Here is a 27,386-nt window from a genome sequence, read left to right as displayed (position 1 = left end):
TTGGGACAAAACTCCTTAGCCAAGACTGCTTAACCTCTACCATTCCCTTGATTAGGTCCAACTCATTTGACCTAGCCTAGCACTTTTGAGATAGGTTCGAACCTAGGCTAGGTCCAATTTGATTTTTGGTGTAGACTTCATCATATCGCCGCTTCGTTGAAAGTTGCAAGCGACACTGTTGGTTGTGACCATACTAGACGTAAAGGATGTGACGGCCACGACCTAGGAGTTCCTCAACTACCTCGTTGGAGCATCGCCGCCTAGCTTGGGTAGGTTTGCGCATCAAACAGTGCCAAAGTTTTACTTTTCTCAATATATGCATATTTGTTTATGCATTTGAGATTGTCGTTGCGTCGAATGGTGCCAATGCTCCTACTTTTCGTAATATAATGTATTTGCTTAAAATTTTGAGATTTTTGTTACGTCGAATGGTGTCAAGGCTCATGCTTTCTGTAATATATATGTATTTGCTTATGCTTTTGAGATTGTTGTCAGCTTTTCGCAATATATATATATATATATATATATATATATATATATATATATATATATATATATATATATATATATATATATATTTGCTTTCAGCAAGTTATTTACTCTGGTTTTACTAGCCGGACCTTACATATACTTTACTTATACCGTCGCGTTATATCGTGCACAGGCTCTTACTTTTATTACATATAGTTGCGCATAAGTATGCGTAAAAATGGAGATCTACTCCTATTGCCAAATGTGATTCCATATACCCATCCTCGATCAAGACTTTGTTTGATGAAAGAAACTCTTATTAAAAATGTTTCGCTCTTTACGCAAAACTACTTTTACGTAAATATAAGTTACTTGTGTATGGCTTAAATAAGGCCTAGGTTTCCAACGAGCCATGGTAGATATAAAGTACGTACAACGGTGCACATCTATCCTCGATTAAGCATAGCATTTTCTTCATCAAAGAGCGAAAGTGTTGCCAAATTTTTTGAAAGATGCTCATCGAGCTTAAAAGAGTTTCTCTGTCAAAGAGAGAATGTATTGCCAAATTTTTTGAAAGATGCTCGCCGAGCTTAGAAAGAGCGTAGCACTTTCTTCATCAAATAGAGCAGGTGCTACTAAAATTCTAACAAGTTACTTTCTATAAGTAAAAATGATCATCACACTTCCTCCGTTAAACAAAGGAAGTGTTGCCAAAATTTCTAGCAAAATACTTGCCTAAACTAGTTTGAATGGCACGATGATATCCCTATTGTTGGAACCCTGCCAAAATGGCTTGTTTCACCGCCTGCAAGGGCACCATACTCGTAAGGGCTGATGCGCTTTGACTAGGCCAGTGCCCGTTGCAGCTACATACGCCGAGCAGTCAATACAAGGTGATCGTAGTCAATGCATGTCCATGTGAAACACTGCTATACAATAAGACTCGTAAGGGCCGTTGTACCGAAGTTGGTTGTCCACTCAAAAAGAGTGAAGCGCTCGTGAAGGCCATAAATGTAACACCCCCAAAGTTCAACTTGAGAGAAAAGGATTTGAATAAAATTACCTTCAAAAATTAGAGTTTGCAGCAAAGATTTTTAAAGATGCCAAAGTTTGTTTTAAATAAAAGCACAAGTCGATTCTTCTTAGTACGTTAGCAAAAGACTCAGCGCAAACACAAACCCATTTCCTAAGCCAAAATAGTGAGCAAAAGATAGAAAAAAGTTTATTCATAAAGAGGGTTTAGTTTGTTCAAAGTAGAAGGGTATCCACCCAAAACAACAAAAAGTACAAAACCGAATAGCCAGTGTGTCGACGAGAGAGGCCAAACTTTGACCACGTAGCATCTGCACTGCCGCCAGTAAGAAGAGCTACCTGTCACCTACACCCATAAAAAATGGGGTCAGTTCTGAAAACTGGTAGGTACGCAGAAGGAATAAGATGAACTAATCTAAAGCATGCTCAAATATAAGCAAATAAAAACCAATACAACTTATGCAGATGAACAACAAGCTAACCAAGATATCATGAGCTCAAGCAAGCTAGTATTACAGTGATAACAATCTAACTGTAAGCAATCGCAACCAGACTTATCATGCATACATTCTAACTATTGCAATTAACAAACTGATAGCAAGGTAGAATCATGCATTCCGAAAAAAGAACAAACAACAACTGTGAGCATCCCATACTGTGATCTGATTATTATATGGACATTGTGGGTACACACAATGTATAAAACGTATAAACAACCGAGATCCGTTCGGGGGTTCATTATGCTATGTATTTTATTTATACCCCGAAGGACTGACTGAGTCCGCTCCTAAGGCAACGACCAATGGTCGAGAGAGTAAGTCCCCAAAGGCTAAAAAGGGCCCAAGGATGCATCCAACTTCTGCAGAAGTGCCGGGCGACTACCACCTAGGATACTTATGGTAACACCATTTCCCCTACCTCCGATGACTGGGGAAGCCAGATCTTTGCCCGAAATAGCCATAAATGGCCTGTCCACCGGAGGTTTTGTACCATCCATCCTCTCTCTTGATGAACCAGCCCGAACAAGCACGATAAAGGGTTATTCATCATCATCGCCTTGCTCTATATGCCCTGGTCTATTTGACCCACTTGAGCATCTTACCTGTGAAGGCGCATGATAAACATTTAGTGAGAAATCCAAATTATGATATTTTGTAGAACATGATGCCTATTCACTTCGTGCTACGCATCATAGCATCGCATAGCACTGCCAAGAAATGCGGCGAGGTTTATAGCCACAAGCCACCAAAAAACACAAAAACGAGCTCAAATGCTGACAACAAGTTCTAGAGGTACCTGCAAGGTAGAACAATAACATAATCATAATCTACATAGCGCAGGCAAGAAGTGAGTCAGCATAAGCAAGCAGGACAACAAGAAGTAAGGTGCTGAAACATAAATAGCCAAGGCGCATAAAGCGCGGGGCAACAGAAAGTAAAGTGCTGAAACGTAAATAGCCAAGACACATAAAGCGCGGGGCAACAAAAAATAAAGTGCTGAAACATAAATAGCCAAGGCGCATAAAGCGCGGGGCAACAAAAAGTAAAGTGCTGTAAAGTAAACAGGACAAGGATCGCGAAACCGCGTCCTTGAGTTTAAAAGACAGAAAGTAAAGCCTAGGCACATATAGCGCGACGACAGCAAAAAGTAAAGTGCTGGAAAGTAAATAGGACAAGGATCGCGAAACCGCGTCCTAGAGTTAAAGAACAGAAAAGAAAGCCTGGGCACATATAGCACGACGGCCACAGAAAATAAAGTGCTGAAAAGTAATCAGGACAAGGATCGCGAAACCGCGTCCTTGAGTTAAAAAACGTACATATAGCTTATATGTATACACACACACACACACACACACACATATATATATATATATACATTGTTTAATTATCTTTTCTTTAGTTCAGTTTAGTTCATTCAAAGTCCTTTCGCGCAACTTTCCCCTACCTTGGGGAGTTTCGAGTTCCTGCGCGCCTGCGGGCGTAAGTGCGAAGAGTCTCATGCCACGAGACACGAGTATGCTCCGTCGTGCAACCTGCAAACCAAAAGAGGTTAGCATAAGACAAAGGTGGAACACAGATCTAACCGCCAAGGAAAAACGGGCAAACAGGGCCCCTGGCGAACAACCCAGGCGGCAGGTGGCAACCAACGGCGACAGGGTGCAGAGCCCCCTGCCCGCAAACATAGGCGACAGGAGGCGAAGCCCTATGTCGGCCGATAGAAGCGGTAGGGGGATGGAGCCCCCCTGCCGGCACACACAACGACAACAGGGAGCGGAGCCCCCTGCCGGCAAACAGAAAATGATAGGGAGCGGAGCCCCCTGCCGGCAAACAAAAATGATAGGGGGGCGGAGCCCCCTGCCGACAAACAGAATGACAGGGGGCGGAGCCCCTGCCGACAAACAAAACACCGATAGGGGCGAAGCCTCCTGCCGGCAAGCCGAACAACGACAGGGGGCTCCGCCCCCTGCCGGTAGACAGAATGACGACAGGAGCCCCCGCCCTCTGTCGGCAAACAGGACGGCAACAGGGGGCCAGGCCCCCTGCCGACAAACACAACGACAACAGGGGGCTAAGCCCCCTGCTGAAAGACACAACGGCAACAGGGGGCCAAGCCCCCTGCCGAAAGACCGACTACGACAGGGGGCCAAACCCCCTGTCGATGAACTGTCGGCGATAGGGGGCCAAACCCCCTGCCGACACTCCATCGGTGACAGGGGGCCAAGCCCCCTGCCGACAAACCGATGGCGACAGGGGGCCAAACCCCCTGCCGACGAACCATCGGCGACAGGGGGGCCAAACCCCCTACCGACACTCCATCGGTGACAGGGGGCCAAGCCCCCTGCCGACACACCGACGACGATAGGGTGCCAAGCCCCCTGCCGACGAACTGCCGACGACAGTGAGCTAAACCCCCTGTCGACAACTCCGTCGATGACAAGGGGCCAAGCCCCCTGCCGACACACCGACGGCGACAGGGGGCCAGGCCCCCTGCTGACGAACCGCAGGTGACAGGGGGCTAAACCCCCCTGTCGACACACTGACGGCGACAGGGGGCCAGGCCTCCTGCTGACAAACCGAGCTCCGGGAGGAGAGGGGAGGGCACCTACCTGCGGTAACCAGTGGCGGGACGCCGGAGAAGGAGGTGGAGACGGTGCGGCTCCGATGCAAGAACGGAGGAGGGGAGTCGACTGCTACCAAGGTGGTCGCCGGAAGGCCGTTCGTACGGTCGCCGGTCGGCTGGTAGAAGCGACGACGCCGGAGAAGGGCAGAGAGAGAGAGAGAGAGAGAGAGAGAGAGAGAGAGAGAGAGAGAGAGAGAGAGAGAGAGAGAGAGAGAGAGAGAGAGAGAGAGAGAATCAAGCGAGGGAAAATGCCCTCGCCCGAGACACCCGAACCCTTTAAAAAGGGGGGTGCACCGATTTCTCAAAAATTCGAGAAGCCGGGTCTGGGCTGGGCTCGGATCCCGGTCTAGCCCCGATCCAGCATCGTCGACCGACCGAGACACGTGCCTGGCGCGTGTTCGACACGTGTCAGACTCAAATTTTTTTTTTCGGACATTATATCCTTCCCTCCTTAAGAGAATTTCGTCCACAAAATTTTATTGCGATTAGACTCAAACATACAATTCAGGGTATTTATCCCTTACATAAGCCTCTGGCTCTCAAGTACACTCATCGATGCCATGGTGTCGCCATCGAACCTTAACAAAAGGTATCGTCGTGGATCTCGTTACTCGCTCGCAACGTTCAACAATCTCTATCGGCTTTTGCTCGAAGGTTAGGTTATCATGAGTGTCCTCGTCGCCAAAGCAAATAACATGGGATGGATCATGGACGTACTTTCGCAACATAGACACATGAAAAACATTGTGAATATGAGCGTATTGCGGAGGTAACGCCACACGATAGGTTGTCTCACCTATCCGTTCTAAAATCTCGAAAGGTCCAACATACCTGGGACTCAATTTTCCCTTCTTTCTGAAACGAAAGACACCCTTTGTCGGAGATATCTTAACAAACACCATATCTCCAACTGCGAAGAAAAGCTCGCGACGACGGTGGTCAGCATAACTCTTTTGTCGGCTCTGAGCTGTACGAAGACGCTCTCGAATACGTTGCACTTGTTGGGTATAGTGCTGGAGTACGATGGGTGACACAAGCCTTCACTCACCTACCTCCTCCCAATAAACCGGTGCTCGACACGGCCTCCCATATAAAGCTTCGTAAGGAGCCATGTCGATACTTGCGTGGTAGCTATTATTGTAGGCAAATTCGGCCAAACACACGTGAGAATCCCACTCTCCATGCCAATCAATCATACAAGCTCGCAACATATCTTCCAGGGTCTGAATAGTGTGTTCCAACTGCCCATCAGTCTGAGGGTGAAAAGTTGTGCTAAACTTTAGTTTAGTGCCCAAAGCTTGCTGAAGTTGCCCCCAAAATCTCGAGGTGAACCTCGGATCACGGTTGAATATGATAGAAATTGGCACTCCGTGCAGCCGTACGATATCCCAAATATACATAGCCGCAAGGCTGTCGAGCGACTGGCCGAGACGGAAAGGCAAGAAGTGCGCTGATTTAGTGAGTCGATCAACTATCACCCATATCGCGTCGTGCTTTCTCTTCGTTCGAGGTAACCCGACAACGAAGTCCATAGCGATATCCTCCCATTTCCATAGCGGGATCTCCATTTACTGCATGACTCCACCCGGTCGCTGGTGTTCGATCTTAACCTGTTGGCAAGTCAAACATCTAGACACGAACTCTGCTACCTCACGCTTTATGCCGCTCCACCAAAAATTTCTCTGTAGATCCTTAAACATTTTTGTGCCCCCGGGATGGATGGTATACTTTGATCCATGCGCTTCGGTCAAAATTTCCTTCTTCAGGACATGGTCACTAGGGACCCAAAGGCGATCTTTGAACCAAACACTAGTGTCCTCCTTTAGACGAAATGAAGAACCGTCTTGAGCCGCACTTGTCTTAATCCCTTCGTAGCATGGATCAATCCTCTGCCCAACAATAATCCTTGCAGACAAATCCGGAAGGACTACGAGGTTCGATAAACGCAACGAGCTCGTTGAAGAAAAGAAAGGTTTCCACGAGACAAAATCCTCGATCATTTTCCATTCAGCAGCTAACGTGCTGACCAAAACCCCAGAGGATTTGCGACTGAGGGCATCTGCTACAACATTCGCCTTTCCTGGATGATAGGAAAGCGAGAAATCGTAATCCTTAAGAAACTCGAGCCATCGTCGCTGACGCATATTTAGATCCTTTTGAGAAAAAAGGTATTTGAGACTCTGGTGATCAGTGAAAGCCTCGAAATGCACACCATACAAGTAATATCACCATACCTTTAATGCAAGGACTACAGCGGCTAACTCAAGATCATGCGTAGGGTAATTCTTCTCGTACGGTTTAAGCTGGTGAGAAGCATACGCTATCATCTGATCGTTCTGCATAAGGACCCCACCCAGGTCCGTGCCCGAGGCATTATTATAAATCATGAATCCTTCCTGACCAGAAGGCAAGGCCAGGATAGGAGCAGAGGTAAGACACTCTTTCAAGGACCAAAAACTTGCCTCGCAACTATCGTCCCATACAAACTTAGTCTCTTTCTTCAGTAGGTTGAGCAATATTGGAGAAATCCTGGATAAACCGGCGGTAGTATCCAGCTAACCCCAGAAAGCTTCGAATGTCACGCACATTTCTTGGTTATTGCCAATTCAGCACAACATCAACCTTCACAGGATCCACAGACACCCCTTCTTTTGAAAAGACGTGCCCTAGAAACATCACTTCCTCGAGCCAAAACTCGCATTTGGAGAACTTAGCAAACAAGTGCTCCCTTCGCAAAGTCTCCAAGACAATGCTCTAATGTTCCTGATGCTGCTCCCAACTTTCCGAATAGACCAGGATGTCATCAATAAATACGATCACAAAAGTGTCTAAGAAAGGCCTGAACACTCAGTTCATAAGGTCCATAAAAGCTGTTGGGGCATTTGTGAGTCCAAAAGGCATAACAGTGAACTCAAAATGCTCGTACCGAGTACGAAAAGCTGTTTTCGAAACATCGCTTACCTTGATCCGAAGCTGATGATATCTGGATCTAAGATCGATCTTGGAGAAGATCCTAGCTTTCTGCAGTTGATCGAACAGATCCTCAATACGCGATAACGGATATTTATTCTTGATCGTGACCTGGTTGAGCATCCAATAGTCGATGCACAACCTTAATGATCCGTCCTTCTTTTTCACGAATAAAACAGGAGCTCCCCAGGGCGACACACTAGGGCGAATAAACCCCTGAATCATAAGCTCCTGAAGCTGCTTCTTGAGTTCTTCAAGCTCCGCAGGTGCCATACGATATGGGGCCTTCGAGATGGGTGCAGTACCAGGCAATAAGTCAATAAAAAATTTCACCTCTCGAGGCAGAGGAAGACCAGACAACTCCTGAGGGAAAACGTCTGGGTAATCACATACTATATCCAACTCGCCAAGGGAAATAGGTGCCTCAACCGATTGAATAAAATTCACAAGAAAAGCAGAACATCCCTTCCGTAAGAAGCTCTGCGCCTTCAATGCTGAAATTATCTTGGTCTTCCACACTGACCATGGAATCCGAAATTCCACCTTTGAAGAACCTGGAGGAGACAGAACAATCTTACCCTCGCGGCATAAAACCTTGGCATGGTATTTGTGCAACCAATCCATGCCCAGGACAACGTCGAATTCAGACATCTCGAGCAAAATGGCACAAGCCGGCATGTGCCGCTCAGCCACGACTACGTCTAATTCTGACAAGTAGGTGACGCAAACTGTATTATTCCCAATCGGATTATAAACATCTAAGGCAGAGTCTAACCGAGATATAGGCAATTTCAATTGTGCAACAAAACTTGCAGAAATAAACATGTGAGTGACACCACAATCGAAAAAAACAAAAGTTGCACGATCTGCAACTAAAATCGTACCTTGCACGAGATCTCCTTTAGTCAACTGTTCGACAGTAGCTGTGTAGACTTGTGCAGGAGCTCTTTTTATGCCATTGGTCTGCGGTTGCTCTGATTGGGTCAGCTGCGGTGCCTGCAGCTGCAGGGAAGGCTGGGACACACCACTGGTCTGCCTAAATTCATCTGCCGCCTTCTTGCGACAATCGCAGATGTAGTGACCCATCTTGCCACAATATAAACAACCACCTGTCTCGCGGGGACAAGGTTGACCCACATGCAATCTCCCATACTTACCGCAAGCTCCACTAGGAGGTCGTCGCGGCGGACGGTACTAGTTTCGCTGCCTTTTCGTCGGGGGACTCGACAGTTTCGTTCCTTCAATCTTCACAGGCAGAACCAGTTGCTTATCTTCTTCGATTTTGACCGGTAATAACGGTTGCTTGGCCTGACCGCGAGGCTGCACCCTCCTTCGATCGCCACCTGTCGTAGGTGGCTTTCGGGTCTGGATGCTCTTGGAACGCTCCCAGTCATCATTGAGAAAAGTAGCTATTTTGACAGCCGTTGCTAAGGTTGCAGGCATGCTAGTAAGAACTCGGGGTTTGAGTCCTTCCTTCAAGCCCCTAACAAATTTTCTCGCCCGCTCGCGCTCATCTTCAAAGAGGTTGGGGCAATGCCGCTTCAACTGCTGAAACTTTGCCGCGTATTCATTCAAAGTCAAGCTGCCCTGACATAGCTCCAAAAACTCGATCTTCTTTTTCTCCCTTGCATGAGGGGGAAAATAATTGTCAAGAAACGCCTTTTTAAAAGTCTCCCAAGGTACTATGCCCATGCTCAAAAATCGTATTTTCCGTGTGGTATCCCACCAAATACGTGCCTTGTCCTTCAAACGAAAGGACCCAAATAAAGTCTTTTTTTCCTCGAGAACTGTGAGGACGTCAAAAACTTGCTCAATTTCACTGATCCAATATTTTGCCGCATCTGGGTCTACTCTACTAGAGAAAATCAAATGATCCAGTTTTAGAAATTTCTCGAAAGAGACCCCCTGCTCAGGAGCCTGACTTCTCTGTGTAGTATCCTGACTTCGGATCGCTTCGGCCAACGCGTTGAGAGAATCCATAATGAATCCCCTGCGTTCGAGCCCGTCTTCTGTCAAATCCTCGTTTGGTTGTCGTGCCATCCTTAAAAATAAACATAAGGTAAGTCAGAATACACCACGACGAATAAGAAACAAAGGGCACTTTATAAATTTTCAAATCACTACATATACAAAATCCCTGCGATGCTGGTATACAAGCCAAAAAAGAACTTATCCATATGAGAGTTCGCAACCTCTCTTACAAAAATTTACAACCCCCCCCCCTTCTAGGGACGATCGAAATGTCGAAGATATTCCATCTTATTCCCCGTACGCCTAAACCTACATCGAGGGACAAAAGGGAGTGGCTCATCGGGGGGAACCCCCATATCGTACATCGGAGTCGAAGGTGTGTAGTCCAGTGAGACTAAACCGCTTGTGGACGAATCTGAAATGTTGATTGGAAAATCAACGCCATGAATTGGGAGCACCGGGCCCTCCGAGATCACTGGGGGCAAAGGTTGTTCAAGGACCGCCAAAGGTAGATCTGACACATTGAGGTCAGGGATGGCGGCTTCAGCAGAATTCTGGGCTGCAAATGCCCTATCGTGCTCCTCTTTAAGAAGGCAAAAGTCTAGGGTGTGTCCAGACTCGCCACAAAAGACACACTCAATCGGTACAAAGATGAGACCACTACTATCTGAGACTTCAGGCGTAGCCTTCCGATTTGCCTGAATTTGCGAGGGTAAAAATCCTCCAACTTGAGCATATACTGAAGACCATGTCGCTGCCAAGGGTATCTGAAATTCTGCTGGTAGCGGGCTACCCGTCTCATCCGTAAAGGTCGGTGGAGGTGGGCGATTAGCCCAACACTCTTCCCAAGACATCCTACGTCCTCCTCTTTCTAAAAAGAGGCCCCTACCTCTTAACGAACGATCACGCATTCTACGACCACCCCTGCCGTGATAGCCACTCGGACCCGCTAACGGATCCATCACACACAAGTACTGATCAAAGTAAAAGCAATGCATTAATTTTATCAAAGCAAAAAAAATCAAGCGTCTACTTACAGTGCGGTGAAATGCTCGATGATCAAGGCTCAACCGTTCTCATCCTGGCTCTGATACCAAAAGTTGTAACGCCCCAAAAGTTCAACTTGAGAGAAAAGGATTTGAATAAAATTAACTTCAAAAATCAGAGTTTGCAGCAAAGATTTTTAAAGATGCCAAAGTTTGTTTTAAATAAAAGCACAAGTTGATTCTTCTGAGTACGTTAACAAAAGACTCAGCGTAAACACAAACCCATTTCCTAAGCCAAAATAGTGAGCAAAAGATAGAAAAAAGTTTATTCATAAAGAGGGTTTAGTTTGTATAAAGCAGAAGGGTATCCACCCAAAACAACAAAAAGTACAAAACTGAATAGCCAGTGTGTCGACGAGAGAGGTGAGACTTTGACCACGTAGCATCTGCACCGCCGCCAGTAAGAAGAGCTACCTGTCACCTACACCCATAAAAAATGGGGTTAGTCCAGAAAACTGGTAGGTACACAGAAGGAATAAGATGAACTAATCTAAAGCATGCTCAAATATAAGCAAATAAAAACCGATACAATATATGCATGTGAACAACAAGCTAACCAAGATATCATGAGCTCAAGCAAGCTAGTATTACAGTGATAACAATCTAACTGTAAGCAATCACAACCAGACTTATCATGCATACCTTCTAACTATTGCAATTAACAAACTGATAGCAAGGTAGAATCATGCATTCCGAAGAAAGAACAAACAACAACTGTGAGCATGCCATACTGTGATCTGATTATTATCTGGACATTATGGGTATACACAATGTATAAAACGTAGAAACAACCGAGATCTGTTCGGGGGTTCATTATGCTATGTATTTTATTTATACCCCGAAGGACTGATTGAGTCTGCTCCTAAGGGAACGATCAATGGTCGAGAGAGTAAGTCCCTAAAGGCTAAAGAGGGACCAAGGATGCATCCAACTTCTACAGAAGTGTCGGGCGACTACCACCTAGGATACTTATGGTAACGCCATTTCTCCTACCTCCGATGACCAGTGTTGTGAGAGGCGTATGCCTCAGTACCTGAAGCGTACGCCTCAGAGGCGAGGCGCATGCTCAAGGTATTGAGGCATGCTGTGATGCGCAAATTGCCCCTCATTAACCTCCAGAATCCCCTCCTTCATCCCCAAGTCTTCCTCCTCCGCCCGATTCGCCGGCTGTGCTAACCCCAAGTGCCGGTGGATCCACCGCCACGTGTCGGCCAACTGCTCCTCCACCGCTCCCTGCCTCCCCTCCCACCGCTTCACTTCTATACCAGTTGTGAGAGGCGTACGCCTCAGCGCCTCATAGGCGAAGCGCAGGCTCAACGCCTCGCTTCGCCTCATCACATTTAACAACCTTGCCGATGACTGGGGAAGCCAGATCTTTGCCCGAAATAGCCATGTATGGCCTTTCCACCGGAGGTTTTGTACCATCCATCCTCTCTCTTGATGAACCAACCCGAACAAGCACGATGAAGGGTTATTCATCATCATTGCCTTGCTCTATATGCCCTGGTCTATTTGACCCACTTGAGCATCTTACCTATGAAGGCGCATGATAAACATTTAGTGAGAAATCCAAATTATGATATTTTGCAGAACATGATGCCTATTCACTTCGTGCTACGCATCATAGCATCGCAACACTGCCAAGAAATGCGGCAAGGTTTATAGCCACAAGCCACCAGAAAACACAAAAATAAGCTCAAATGCTGACAACAAGTTCTAGAGGTACCTGCAAGGTAGAACAATAACATAATCATAATCTACATAGCGCAGGCAAGAAGTGAGTCAGCATAAGCAAGCAGGATAACAAGAAGTAAGGTGCTAAAACATAAATAGCCAAGGTGCATAAAGCGCGGGGCAACAAAAAGTAAAGTGCTGAAACGTAAATAGCCAAGACGCATAAAGCGCGGGGCAACAGAAAGTAAAGTGCTGAAACGTAAATAGCCAAGGCGCATAAAGCACGGGGCAACAAAAAGTAAAGTGCTGTAAAGTAAACAGGACAAGGATCGCGAAACCGCGTCCTTGAGTTTAAAAGACAGAAAGTAAAGCCTAGGCACATATAGCGCGACGACAGCAGAAAGTAAAGTGTTGGAAAGTAAATAGGACAAGGATCGTGAAACCACATCCTTGAGTTAAAGAATAGAAAAAAAATCCTGGGCACATATAGCGCGGCGGCAGTAAAAAGTAAAGTGCTGAAAAGTAAACAGGACAAGGATCGCGAAACCGCGTCCTTGAGTTAAAGAACATGCATATAGCTTATATGTATATATATACATTGTTTAATTATCTTTTCTTTAGTTCAATTTAATTCATTCAAAGTCCTTTCCCGCAACTTTTCCCTACCTTGGGGAGTTGCGAGTTCCTGCACGCCTGTGAGTGTAAGTGCGAAGAGTCTCAGGCCACGAGACACGAGTACGCTCCGTCGTGCAACCTGCAAACCCAAAGAGGTTAGCATAAGACAAAGGTGGAACACGGGCCTAGCCGCCAAGATAAAACGGGCAAATAAGGCCCCTGATGAACAACCCAGGCGACAGGCGGCAACCAACGGCGACAGGGGGCAAAGCCCCCTGTCGTCAAACAGAGGCGAAGCCCCATGCTGGCCGACAGAATTGGTAGGGGGGCGGAGCCCCCCCTGCCGGCACAAACAACGACAACAAGGGGCGGAGCCTCCTGCCGGCAAACGGAAAATGAGAGGGGGCAGAGCCTCCTGTCGACAAACAAAAATGACAGAGGGGCGGAGCCCCCTACCGACAAACAGAACGACAGGGGGCGGAGCCCCCTGCCGGCAAACAGAACACTGATAGAGGCGAAGCCCCCTGCCGGCATACAGAACGACGACAGGGCCCCCAACCCCCTGTCGGCAAACAGATCAACAGGGGGTGAAGCCCCCTGTCGGCAAACAAGACGACAACAGGAAGCCAGGCTCACTGCCGACAAACACAACGGCAACAGGGGGCCAAGCCCCCTGCCGAAAGACACAACTGCAACAGGGGGCCAGGCCCCCTGCCGAAAGACCGACGGCGACAGAAGGCCAAACCCCCTGCCGACGAACCGTCGGTGATAGGGGGCCAAACCCCCTGCCGACACTCCGTCAGTGACAGGGGGCCAAGCCCCCTGCTGACGAACTGCCGGTGACAGGGGGCTAAACCCCCTGTCGATAACTCCATCGGTGACAGGGGGCCAAGCCCCCTACCGACACACCGACGGCGACAGGGGGCTAGGCCCCCTGCCGACGAACCACCGGTGATAGGGGGCTAAACCCCCCTATCGACACACAGATGGCGACAGGGAGCCAACCCCCCTACCGACAAATCGAGCTCCGGGAGGAGAGGGGAGGGCACCTACCTGCGGTGGGTCGCCGGAGAAGGAGGTGGAGACGACGCGGCTTCGATGCAAGCACGAAGGAGGGGAGTCGATTGCTACCAAATTGGCCACCGGAAGGCCGTTCGTACGGCAACAGGGGGCAGGCTCCCTACCGACAAATACAACGGCAACAGGGGGCCAAGCCCCCTGCCGAAAGACACAAGTGCAACAGGGGGCCAGGCCCCGTGCCGAAAGATCGATAGCGACAGGGGGCCAAACCCCCTGCCGACGAACCGTCAGTGACAGGGGGCCAGGCTCCCTCCCGACAAATACAACGGCAACAGGGGGCCAAGCCCCCTGCCGAAAGACACAAGTGCAACAGGGGGCCAGGCCCCCTGCCGAAAGACCGACAGCGATAGGGGGCCAAACCCCCTGCCGTCGAATCGTCGGTGACAGGGGGACAAACCCCCTGTCGACACTCCGTCGGTGACAGGGGGCCAAGCCCCCTGCCGACACACCGATGGTGACAGAGGGCCAAGCCCCCTGCCGACAAATCGATGGCGCCAGGGGGGCAAACCCCCTGCCGATGAACCGTCGGCGATAAGGGGGCCAAACCCCCTGCCGACACTCCGTAAGTGACAGGGGGCCAAGCCCCCTACCGACACACCGACGGCGACAGGGGGCCAGGCCCCCTGCCGAGGAACCACCGGTGATAGGGGGCTAATCCCCCTTGTCGACACACCGACGGCGATAGGGGCCAGCCCCCCTGCCGACAAATCGATCTCCGGGAGGAGAGGGGAGGGCACCTACCTGCGGTGGGTCGCCGGAGAAGGAGGTGGAGACGACGCGACTTCGATGCAAGCACGAAGGAGGGGAGTCGACTGCTACCAAATTGGCCACCGGAATGCCGTTCGTACGGTCACCGGTCGGCTGCTAGAAGCGACAGCGTCGGAGAAGGGCAAAGAGAGAGAGAGAGAGAGAGAGAGAGAGAGAGAGAGAGAGAGAGAGAGAGAGAGAGAGAGAGAGAGAGAGAGAGAGAGAGAGAGAGAGAGAGAGGGCAAATGCCCTCGCCCGAGACACCCGAACCCTTTAAAAAAGGGGTTGCACCGACTTCTCAAAAAATCGAGAAGCCAAGTCCGGGCTGGGCTCGGATCCGGGTCTAGCCCCGATCCAGCATCGTCGGCCGACCGAGACACGTGTTTGACACGTGCCTGGCGCGTGTCCGACACGTGCATGGCGCGTGTCCGACACGTGTGAGACTCAGATTTTTTTTTCCGGACATTACAATAAATGCCGAGAGCGGGATCTTGTATTCATATGAATAAAACTTAACTTTAGTCCATGGACCACAAGGGCGGCTCGTACTTCGGAATACTGAATGAGGTTGGGGTACATATTTTTCTTTATTGCATAATGCACTGATTTTTCCAAGTGGCATTCAAAGTCCTATTAAGAAATATTATGCCGCTGAATCCCTTCAGGACTTATGCTCGTCGTGAAATCTCTTTGGACAAAATTAAGAGATTTCAATGAGCCAACTCGCTTAGTCTCATCAATACAAAAAAATTGATGTATTTATATTTTTTCATGAAAAATATTGACGAAACCCCAAAAATATGTGGGCCCCACAAAAATATCTGGAGGACCCCACAAAAATATTTTACCAAAATTATCCTGTGAGCCCCACATAAATATCTCATGAAATCATGAGGTGGGCACCATAGAGACATAGAAGTCTTTTTATTACTTCACCACTAAGTTTTGATCTTTAAACCAAATAATATTTAGATCAGATCCAGACTCCATGGGGTCTAGGATGCAAACTTTTGCCTATAAATAATAGGTGACCCCTTCTTAGAAGATCATTTAACCTTCTCTCTCATTTTTTTCTCTCTAGCCACTCTCCCTTCTCTCCTCTCTCTTTGTTCTAGCGTAGACCAAACCCACTTGCAGTGAGCTTGGACCTGTTTAGCCTAGGCTAAGCCCAGTTGGTCAAAATCATTTGACCCACTAGGTTAGCTTTTCTATCTCCTTTTTTGTCTTGGCCTTAGCCTAGGTTAAACCCACTTGACCTAGAATTAGCTTACTTGAGGTACGCTTAGACCCACTTGACCTAGACCAAACCCATTTGGGACAAAACTCCTTAGCCAAGATTGCTTAACCTCTACCATTCCCTTGATTAGGTCCAACTCATTTGACCTAGCCTAGCACTTTTGAGATAGGTTCGAACCTAGGCTAGGTCCAATTTGATTTTTGGTGTAGACTTCATCATATCGCCGCTTCGTTGAAAGCTGCAAGCGGCACTGTTGGTTGTGACCATACTAGACGTAAAGGATGTGACGACCACGACCTAGGAGTACCTCAACTACCTCGTTGGAGCATCACCGCCTAGCTTGGGTTGGTTTGCGCATCAAATAGTGCCAAAGTTTTACTTTTCTCAATATATGCATATTTGCTTATGCATTTGAGATTGTCGTTGCGTCGAATGGTGCCAATGCTCCTACTTTTTGTAATATAATGTATTTGCTTATAATTTTGAGATTTTTGTTACGTCGAATGGTGCCAAGGCTCATGCTTTCTGTAATATATATGTATTTGCTTATGCTTTTGAGATTGTTGTCAGCTTTTCACAATATATATATATATATATATTTGCACATCTATCCTCGATTAAGCATAGTATTTTCTTCATCAAAGAGCGAAAGTGTTGCCAAATTTTTTGAAAGATGCTTATCGAGCTTAAAAGAGCGTAGCGCTTTCTCTGTCAAAAAGAGAATGTATTGCCAAATTTTTTGAAAGATGCTCGCCGAGCTTAGAAAGAGCGTAGCGCTTTCTTCATCAAATAGAGCAGGTGCTACTAAAATTCTAACAAGTTACTTTCTATAAGTAAAACGGATCATCACACTTCCTCCGTCAAACAAAGGAAGTGTTGCCAAAATTTATAGCAAAATACTTTCTTGAACTTGTTTGAATGGCACGATGATATCCCTATTGTTGGAACCCTGCCTAAATGGCTTGTTTCACTGCCTGCAAGGGCACCATACTCGTAAGGGCTGATGTGCTTTGACTAGGCGAGTGCCCGTTGCAGCTACATACGCCGAACAATCAATACAAGGTGATCGTAGTCAATGCATATCCATGTGAAACACTGCTATACAATAAGACTCGTAAGGGCCGTTGTACCGAAGTTGGTTGTCCACTCGAAAAGGGTGAAGCGCTCGTGAAGGCCATAAATGCCGAGAGCCGGATCTTGCATGCACAAGGGCGGCTCGTACTTCGGAATACTGAATGAGGTTGGGGTACATATTTTTCTTTAGTGCAGAATGCACTGATTTTTCCAAGTGGCATTCAAAGTCATATTAAGAAATATTATGCCGCCGAATCCCTTCAGGACTTATGCTCGTCGTGGCAGATGGTGATGGTACAACTGTGAGTGACATGAATTATGTATGAACCAAAGAATCAAGGGACCTCTCGTCACTCAAGAAGTTTGAAGGTCGGGTTATCCTTAAGATCTAGGGATTGAACCCCACTATTGTAGTAGAAGGATGCATCCAAAATAGCCTGGTGGAGTTATCTGAGTATGAGCTCTGACTACTGCCTCACCATAGATAGGGTCATTAGGCCTCTGTGGTATATAAAATACATAGCATAATAAACTTCCAGAATGTCGTGTTGATGCTGAAGTTAAAGCTTCTCCCGTGTACCAGGAGGTGAACGATTAATATTAAAACAATGCATCAGTTATAGGTTCAACGATGAATGAACGAATGAATGAATGCGCCTTATTCTAATGAATTGTGCATAACCTTGTGAAAGGTGTTGAGATCGGTACACTACTATACTGATTGGGCAAAAGACCCGTGTTGTATCCGCATAACTAAGCTAAGCTTGATGAGCTCTCACTTAGATATGTGGGATACCAATATACCATGTCATTGAGACTTGAGCTTTAATGTTTCAACCGTAGCCCTGAGGAGGCTTTCGTGATATACGCTAAGTTATGGAGACTTTAACGATGTTGTTTCGAACTGTGGCCCTAAGTGACTCCTTGTATTTTTACAGTTTATACTTATTTTAAATTTGAATTCTTTTCTACCATACGAGTGATGGTTCTGACCCCATTTTATGGGAGATATAGGTACAGAACCTGCGATGCGATATGTGGAGCAATGAGGCAGTGAGTTTCAGGGTTTCTTTAGACAGTGTTGAACCTTTTCATTTATAAAACCATTTTTATAGAATACTGTTTTTCCAAGCAATGATGTTTATAATAAACAACTCATTTTAATAAATGAAACACTTTGGTGGTCAATGAGTGTTTGGCCACATACCTGTGACTTGTCTGACATTTTCTAAAACTGATGACTCATTATCGTTTATTTTTGCTGTTAAAAATCTTTTCTAAATTTCGTTACAAAAAAAAGTTAAAAGAAATTCATGATTTTTTGACAAAGTATTGTTTTAAAAATTTGGGGCGTTACAGAGCCCGACTTCCTAAACCCGACACCTATACCAAACCCTATTACTTGCTCCTATGTGACCCTAGGACTTTTGTGTTCAGTTCTTTATAGATCTAAACCGAATTCCTTTCCTAAACTGCTTATTAGGTCTAATTTTGACCTACCTATTTTTATTGTTCTGACCCTATAACTTTTAGTACTTCCTAAACTGTCACCATTATAGGCATCAGACTCTTACCACACTGTGTCAATCAGGGCATAACACTCTAGACACATCAACTATAGGTCTAGAGGGCCTAAAACCACATACATGATCATCTCGCTTTTGTCGAGCTTCAACTACTCACCTGTTGTCAGCTCGAGGCTTCCTTTAAGTCCAAGTTTTGAATATTCAAAATTGGATATTGAGAATGATGCAACAAATTGGTATCAGAGCCAGGTTGCTTTGATGGAGGTACCGTAACCCTCGTGGATTGAGAAGAATAAGGAGGCCCACAAGCATGCAGAGCATGCTCAAACGGTATTAAAGTAGACACTGGCCGAACTTCAACAACATAGGCAGAAGAGCGCAGAGATGAACCACCATTTAGAGTGCATCGAAAAGGTTGTATTAGCCTTAATCGACCACATGGATATCATTCTCCTCACTCTTAGACATGGCACCAACCAGGGTGTCAGCTTTTATGGTGGTCGCACGGGACCTCAATGAGTCTATCTTCGGGGGACCACTGTAGGAGTTTGCACGAGGCAAGAAGCATCATTTTAAGGCCCTCACCTTTGCAGGAGAGAACATGCATGAGTGGATATTCAAACTCATGCACTTCTTTATCTATTACAACATGCCACCTAAAGCATGACTTGACTACATTGGTACAAATGGCTCGACATCGTACACGACAAACTCTCAAGGGATGCTTTTATTAAGCGAATCATTGAGAAATTTGAGCCCATAGTGATGGTTAATTGCCATGTGGAGCTAAAGAATTTGAAGCAGCAAGATAGCCTGGACGACTACTAGGCAGAGTTCGAGAACTTGTGTACACTTTTACACCTAGTAGATGATAAGACCCTGCTTAGATCTTATGTTGGTGGGTTGTGGGAGGATCTTCGTATAGAGGTCCTAGATGTAGCAGTATGGACCTTAGAGGAGGCTTATAGACTAACCAAGCTTCATGATGAGAAGTAGAGGCAACTCTAGGCAATGCAGAAGCCAAATCGGCCTACTGATGCTCATGCTAGAACATTGGGTGCCTAACAAAAGGCCGGTCAGACCAGGAGTGATGACAACCCCTAAGGTGGAGCCCATTACCCAAGCTTAGCATGAGGAACAAATAAAAAATGGCTTGTGCTTCAACTGCAACAAGTTGTTCAAGGGTCACACATGCAAAAGCAACTACATCTTCTAAGCAGTAGAACCCAACTTCGAAGAAGATGAGCTATCAGATGATCCTACACCAAATGAGGAGGATAGTTAGGAAGAAACTAGCCTTGGTATCTCCTATGATGCACACTCTGGCGTCTCCATACCCAACTCTATGTGGTCCCTAGCCACCTTAGCTCTCGGTAGGTGAATGTTCTCATCGATTCAGATAGCACTCATAACTTTATTCGTGAGGGCATTGTTCGAGAAGTCAAGTGCAAATTTAAGGAGTACTTCATTTTTTATGTTATGGTTGAAAATGAGTCACACCTCAAGTGTGTAGAGGTTTGTCCATATGTATGTTTATAGCTTCAAGGAGTTAAATTTATAATTAACCTATACCTCCTACCTATCCATGGTGTGGATGTAGTCCTTGATATGTACTAGCTATGAACATTGAGGAAAGTAGCTTGAGATTTCTCTACCATGACAATGACTTTCTTAAAAGGTAGAGAGGAGGTCATACTTGCTACTATCAAACCCCTACAGTATAGGAAGTATGGTCAAACGGGCCTTGAAGTTTTTAAAAGGCACTTAACATGCCTACTTGCTTAATACCCAAGCGTTAGAGCCAAAATCGGCCTCACTTCTTGCAGACATACATGTCAATCTAGCCTCAATGTTGGCTGATTTTTTTGATATATTTGATGAGATACACAGACTGCCACCTATGAGGTCCCAAGACCACTGAATTTCCCAAAAGGTTGGCATTGGTCCCATGACTATGAGGCATTATCGATACGCACACTCCCAACAGGATGAGATTGAATAGCTTATGGGAGAGATATTAAAAAAAGAGATCATTTGCCTTAGCGTGAGCCCTTTTTCCTCACCTATACTCTTGGTGACGAAGAAGGATGGCACCTGAAGGTTTTGCATGGATTATCAAAATCTTAATAAGATCATAGTGAAGTATAATTTTTTGATCCCTATTATAGAGAAACTATTGGACGAGTTGCACGACACAGGTTTCTTCACTAAGTTGGATATTCATTTCGAGTATTATTAAGTTTGCATGGCTCGTGAGGACATGCATAAGATAGCCTTCCAAACCCATTAGGGTCTCTATGAGTTCTCGATCATGCCCTTCGGATTAACCAATGCACTGACCGCCTTCCAAGCAATCATGAACGATGTCTTCAAGCCAATGCTTCAAAAGTTTATGTTGGTCTTTTTTTATGATATCCTAGTATATAGCTATATATGAAATGCATACCTGCGGCATGTGCATATTGTTTTAAAGACTTTACATGAGCATCACTTGTGTGCAAAGATGTTCAAGTGACCCTTTGGACAGGCTAGGATGAGTTACCTTAGTCATATTTTTTTCGGTCATGGTATCCGGGCAGATCTGGACAAAATTGAGTTCATGAAGGTGTAACCTAAGTCGCAGACAGTGAGGGCACTGTGGGGCTTTTTAGAGCTGACTGGCTACTATAGAGAGCTTGTGAAAGACTATGGTCTCATTGCTCAACCCCTTACCTCTCTCTTAAAGAATGACAGATTTGCGTAGTTTACAAAGGCTACTGACGCTTTCAAGAAAATGAAGGATGTGATGTGTCGAGCCCTAGTTCTTGCCTTACCTGACTTATCCAAGGTATTTATCATGAAGATTGACATGTGTGACAGTTGATGCAACTTTTTCAATAAAGTATTTTTTAGTTATATTTTTAGTAAAAATGTTTGTGCAAATTGTGCATCAAATAATAAAACCGGCTCACACTAATGGTGAAGTCTGAGTCGAACTCAGGGAACATGATAAATACTTTTGTACCCCACATAATACTATTTTGTTGCCTTGAAAAGAAAATTAATTAATTAATTAAAATAAATAAAAAGGAGTGTTGTCCTATGTGGAGCGCTTACAAAGAATAATTAAATGGTTTTATTACAGACCCAATGAATTAAATAAAATAAATCTTAATCTAAAAAGGAAAAAGAAGGGTCTTCAATGCTTGAGCTTCTTTGGATCTCTCAATCTCTGATTTCCTCTAAGGGCTCCTTAAGGGGCTCAAAGGGCATTTTGGGGACCTCAGAGGGCTGTTTATGAGCCCGTTTGAAAGCTCATCGCACGGTCGACCGCTTTTTTTGCAAAACAAAACCCACGCAGGACAATAAAAAGAAACAATATCAAAATCTAATAATTCAATCAAGAAAAATCAAGAAACTATAACAAACTAACTATCATGTAACAAATATGAACTAATATGAACAAACTAACACTAAATGACAAATTAACTAAAAGACAAATAAACTAACTAACTAACTCTCTACTTTATGTAAAACGTTGAATCATAACTAACCACTACTTGGTTTTAATTACTTTTCAACAAACTAATACAAATGTTAAAAAAACACAGCCTAACTAAATGAACTGTATGAAGATATGTAAATCTGGGCTAACTAATTAACTTTGAAATTCAATTAAACTAAGCTACAAATGATGACAAAGCAGCAGGAAAGAAGTTAAAAAGTAAACAAAGACACCGTACGCCAATTGTAACAAACTATTTAATTGCAAATTGCAAATAGGGCATTAGGTCTACACTAATTAATAGAACAAGAAGATAGACCTGATCTAACTAACTAACTAACCAATTCATTAATTGAACTTCACATTAACTAAAAAGAAAACGTTGCAGCCACCTAATTGCAAAACAGAAATTTAAAACTAAAACTAAAACAACGCTAACCAATTAAAAGAACAAACCATGTGACAGGTAACAAATTACAATTGACTAATTCTTGAAACAATAAAACATTTAGCTAACTCAAGACAAATAAACTAATGATGTAACCAACTAATATTTAACTATATACCCAATTGAAAACACTTACTAATCTTAATTCAAGAAGGCGTGCAATAGGAAACTAAGTAATTGAATTCAGCTAAGAGCAAAGCAAGACTAACTATAAAACAAATTAATTTGAACAAGTGCACTAATTAACTACACTTTCAAATGACATGTGAATCTAACCCAACTTATTTGTAACCGACTAAGACTCTATTGACTAATTGCCCACCGAATTAACTATGCAATGCTATCTTACCCAACCCCTAACATAAGTCAATCTACCTAATTTATGACATGAAACCAGATAACAAGAATTTTAATTTACGGTATAACATTTAACTATACTAAAAATGAGAACTATGCTAACTGCTTATTAAAAAAAAAATTCAAACAAGCTGCACTACCGAACATGTTAACTCAATCTTTAATAAACTAATTACACACGGCAATAAAAAGAAAGATTTAAACTCCAACCTTCTAAACTAATTAACACATAACAGATCGAGGCTACTAAGCACAGTGGTTCTAAAAAAACTTTTTCATCAGCATAGCTCATTCATGCCAGTCCATGTGAATCGTGTGGTTTGCTGAACCTGTATCTTATGTAATCAACTGCAACTCCAGATCACGTTGAACCATGATCCGCTCTATGCAACGTGCAATCACTATGAGCAAATTCAACTCTGGGCCGCAGAACCCAGACCCAAGAAAAATTTATTGCAGTTTGGTTCTCAAGAATCGATATGTGAACTGAGCTTTGCGGACGTGCTCGGCTCAAATACCTCAATGTGAACCCGTCAGCGCAAATACACCTAACCGATCTGCTAATATTAAGCTATTCTGGTCTGATCGGACTCGACCAAGCCAAAACGGCGTCTCTCAAGAGAGATCCAATCTCGACTGCCAGTAACGACAGGTCGAGTGTGTATGTTACGCAGAATCGATCAGCGATCGTGCTGTCCTTGGACAAAACAACACACACAAAACAAAAGAAAAGACAACTACGAAAAAAAAGAAAAGCAAGTATCAACAAACTATCTATAGGCTGCATATTCAGAAATTAACTAAAACGAAATCTAGTTTCAAGAAACTAACTAAATGATGCAGGATTTCAATATATATTTAACCTAAATGTAGAAACAAAAATAAAAACAAACAAACTATACTAGATGCTATGCAAATGCAGAAAATAAAATATTATGTATGCAATGATCCTAAATACTATGAAGATGGGGGAGAAGAGATTTACCTTTCGGCTTACCTTCGACGGAAGGGTTGAGAAGAAGAAAATTACTTTTTCTTGAGCTACAAATATCTCTCCGACAAATAAAGAACGAAAATACCAGCGATGAAAGGGTTTAGAAGAAGAGAAGAAGAGGAAGAACAGAGAAGGAACCGGTAGGAAGAGAGAGAGGAGAGGGGGTGGGGGGCATTTTTCTCAGAGGCAAAAACGCCCTCTCTTTCTCAAAACAACTATTTATAGTATTCTAATTAGGTTTTCAAAAAATCTTTCAAAAAGAGTCCATAAAATTTTTAATATTTCAAAAGACCTCCTTTTCTAAAAATATTTTCTAAAAAATTAATTACTTTTTCCAAATTACTCCAAAAAAACTCAGTTTACTCAAATTATATTTTTGATAAAAACCATGAAAACCTTCGCAAACAAGCATTTTTAAGCATTTATTGCACATGATCATGCATGAAAATGTATAAAATTATGCATGATCAATAGTGGAATTAATGGTTCTCTCGCAGGAGGAACATATCATTGCATTCAAAAGCAAAGCCTTGCCCAATCGGAGTCGACACTTGTCCGCTTACGGCAGGGAGATGCTTGCTATGGTCCTTGTAGTTGAAAAGTGACGCCTCTACCTTATTGGGCACAAGTTCATTACGGATTACTAGAGACTCAAATATTTGTTAGAGCAGTGGATCACCACAATCAGCCACTAGAGGTAGGTTACGAAGCTCATATGATATGACTTCAAGATCCAATACAAAAAAGGCATGAAGAATGCAGTAGCTGATGCCATATCTCAGCGTTTTCAGGAGCCCACAAGTTTGCACACACTTACTATTGTTGATTGTTTAGTTTGGAGCCAAGCATGTGTGGCCCAAAAGGGCTATAGTGAAATCCATAAGATGGTGTGTGAGTTGACTACAGACCTGGATAGTCATCTTAGTGACACAGATAGAGGTGGGATCTTGTTCAATAAATGATGGATCAATATACCATTAGAGAGCGTTGTAATCTGGAGTCTCCTGCATGAGATGCATGAGGCCCCTAGTAATGGACATGGAAGAGTGTCTAAGACATACCAGTGGCTTAGAGCCCTATTCTACTAACCGTGTATGAGAGGATGTGTTCGTAAATATGTGCGAAAGTGTTTAGTTTGCCATGCCAACAAATATGAGGTCATGAAATTTCTCAAATAGTTATGGCTACTGTCGATCCCCGAGCGTGCCTAGCAAGACATCCAAGGATTTCGTTGAGGCCCTTCTCCCTTGTGAGCGAAAATAGGTCATTTTGACAATAGTGGACTGATTTTCAAAGTACGCTCACTTTATTGCGCTGCCCTGAGAATACTCCGTAAATCTGGTGGCTAAGCAGTTTGTGAGCCAGATCGTCAAGCTTCATGGTTTACCCAGAGTATTGTCAGTGGCTAGAACTTCATCTTTCTGAGTCAGTTTTGGACCACATATTTCGCATTGAGTGGTACCAAACTGAATTATAGCACCACCCATTACCCACAAACAAATGGCTAGATGGAGATTGTTAATAAGGCAATTAAGACCTATCTTTGTTGTTTTGTGAAAGACCATCCGAACAAGTGGCTTCAGTTCTTAACCTGGGCGTAATATGCCTATAACATGAGTTATTCTTCTTCTATAGACATGACTCCTTTTGAGGCATTGTATGGGTCCCCGCCCTCATCGGTGGTTGCTTTCGAGCATACAAGTGTTGCATCTTTCAAAGTAGACAGAGACCTAAGGACATAAGATGAGATTCTTTCTATTTTGAGGCAGAATATTGTCAAGGCCCAGCAGCGCAAAAAGCAAATATGTGATAGAGGCCAATCGGATAGGTAGTTTAAGGTAGGAGACTAGGTGTGGTTAAAGAAAAAGCTAAGAGGTCATAAGATCCTCTTAGGTCAGAATTACCACAAGCTCCTGCTCGGGTATTATTGTTTGTACCACATTGAGGAATAAGTAGAGAAGCTAGCCTACCACCTAGCACTACCTAGTGAGGTGAAGATTCATCTAGTGTTCTACACATCTCGCCTTAAGTCATTTTATGATGAGCCTCCAATTGTTGTGGATGTGCCCCATGAAGAGCTCCAACCGACTGGCATTTTTAAGACAAAGAGGCTCCACAAGTATGATGACTAGAAGCATATTTTGATTTGGAACATGGTGGCAAGGAGATTGTGACATGAGAGTGAGAATTTGACCTAAAAAGGAGACTTGTAGATTTGAGACCTTGGGGGCAAGGTCAACCAAAGCCTAATAGAGCTGTTACAAACCTACTTTCAATAGAGGATCCTGATCTAGGCTCTAGGATTTTCACACCCTGCCCAATAAGTAAAGAGGGTCGTCCAAGCCCACGGTGGCTCTTTCTTGAGGAGGCCATAAGCCTGACACATGTCACTGTAAGGATACAGGTTAAGTCACCAGTTTGGCTCCATAAGAGGTATGAATTGAGAAGTACCAAGGGACGTCCCCCCCTTTCAGAGAACCCTATCTAATTAGATTAGTTAGTAATTATTTTCTTTAAGGCTTCTTTAATCTTATTTTTTGGTAGCTATGGAGTTATGATTAGATTAAGTCTCTCTCTTATCCAGTTTATTGTTCTTGGTTGTTTTTTTTTTGAGTAATTATAATAGGTTATTAATTAGGCCAAACCTTCACTCTATGAGGGTCTGGGCTCATTAAGTGAGCCGTTTTCAGTGAGGGTCTCTCTCTTGTAGAGAGAGAGAGAGAGAGAGAGAGAGAGAGAGAGAGTTGACCATAGTGCACGCTTAGAGTTGATCATAGTGCACGCGAGAGGTGAACCTTGACCCGGCACACCTGCCAATCGCTTTCCATACACACGTATGTTATTTAGAAACGGTAATCTTATCTGCATCCCTCAACACATGCAACCAAGGACATTGACCTCATCTTTTTGACCGTAAAGAATCCCCAAAAAAAGTGGGCTCGAATAGTGCCGTCCATATCATGCCAAGCACACGAGGCCGACCCACTTGGCTCATGCGGGTGGCTGACCACCTGACCATTCATTTCAGAAGCATCTAGGAAGATGTTGACTGCCCTTTTGTTGTATCTTGGGTTCAGCGAGCCCCTCTTGAGCTTCGCCATGTTGGACCACCCAAACTGGACTGGTGCAAACTAGGACCGGGAAATGATGAGAGTTGCTCGTGGTTTAGCCCAGTGTTGTTCGGTATCGGTATCGGCCCTGAATCGTTTGTCCAAGTGAATCGAACCGATATATCGATTCTCAAGTGAATTGTTCTGAATGGGGCTAAAAAATAATTAAAAAAACATTTCCTGTCAATCAGAATGTGACACATGTTAAAATTATTAAAATTTATTGTTAATATGTATTAAAAAATAGCCGATTCAGGTTAGTATTGTATCAATTTTCGGCCCGATACAATATGTATTGGCCTACAGGCACCGATACTGACAACATTGTAACCTGTACTTGGCTCATAAGATAGGTTCATTAAATCGAACACGAACCACAGGTGTTCAGCTCAGCTCGGCTCACGTAGACCCGTTGACTGGTAATAAGCAT

At 44.5% G+C, this 27,386-nt stretch overlaps 1 protein-coding gene across 1 annotated transcript; it reads right to left on the bottom strand.

The window, feature by feature from the left end:
- Positions 1-6,191: 6,191 nt before the first annotated feature.
- LOC149830184 (uncharacterized) lies at positions 6,192-8,679 on the bottom strand. The gene is made up of 4 exons (XM_090015403.1): positions 7,771-8,679; positions 7,585-7,644; positions 6,858-7,019; positions 6,192-6,776 (listed from the first exon to the last, which is right to left on the bottom strand). The coding sequence occupies exons 1-4, from the start codon at positions 8,677-8,679 to the stop codon at positions 6,192-6,194; spliced, it is 1,716 nt and encodes a 571-aa protein (XP_089871529.1).
- Between the last annotated feature and the right edge of the window lie 18,707 nt (positions 8,680-27,386).

This window comes from Nuphar pumila, chromosome 8 (genome assembly GCF_984573655.1).
Source record: "Nuphar pumila chromosome 8, dmNupPumi1.hap1.1, whole genome shotgun sequence".
NCBI classification, from domain to species: domain Eukaryota; kingdom Viridiplantae; phylum Streptophyta; class Magnoliopsida; order Nymphaeales; family Nymphaeaceae; genus Nuphar; species Nuphar pumila.
This window is presented reverse-complemented; position numbering and strand designations above follow the sequence as displayed.